Here is a 277-nt window from a genome sequence, read left to right as displayed (position 1 = left end):
GGGGAAGGGCTTCTCGCCGGTGTGCACGCGGATGTGGTTGATGAGCTTGTATTTGGCCTTGAAGGGCTTGCCCTCGCGCGGACAGTCCTCCCAGAAGCAGACGTGACTGCTCTGCTCGGGGCCGCCCACGTGCTCCACGGTGACGTGGTTCACCAGCTCGTGCATGGTGCCGAAAGTTTTGGAACAGGGCTTGGAGCCGCCGGCCGGAGGCGGCGGCGGCGGCGGCCCGGCTAGCTCCTCGGAGTCGATCCACTTGCAGATCAGCTCCTGCTTGATT

At 65.0% G+C, this 277-nt stretch overlaps 1 protein-coding gene across 1 annotated transcript in view; it reads right to left on the bottom strand.

Moving 5' to 3' along the window:
• The window catches only part of ZIC5 (Zic family member 5), a 7,367-nt gene that overhangs the window by 5,331 nt on the left and 1,759 nt on the right, over positions 1–277 (bottom strand). The window contains exon 4 of the mRNA XM_010831557.1: positions 1–270. Within this exon, the coding sequence (XP_010829859.1) occupies positions 1–270 (270 nt within the window). The remainder of the gene's footprint in view (positions 271–277) is intronic.

The sequence above is a fragment of the Bison bison genome, unplaced genomic scaffold, assembly GCF_000754665.1.
Source record: "Bison bison bison isolate TAMUID 2011002044 unplaced genomic scaffold, Bison_UMD1.0 scf7180017864527, whole genome shotgun sequence".
Taxonomy (NCBI): Eukaryota; Metazoa; Chordata; class Mammalia; order Artiodactyla; family Bovidae; genus Bison; species Bison bison.
The sequence above is the reverse complement of the archived record's forward strand: the minus strand, read 5'-3'. Positions and strand labels throughout refer to the sequence as shown.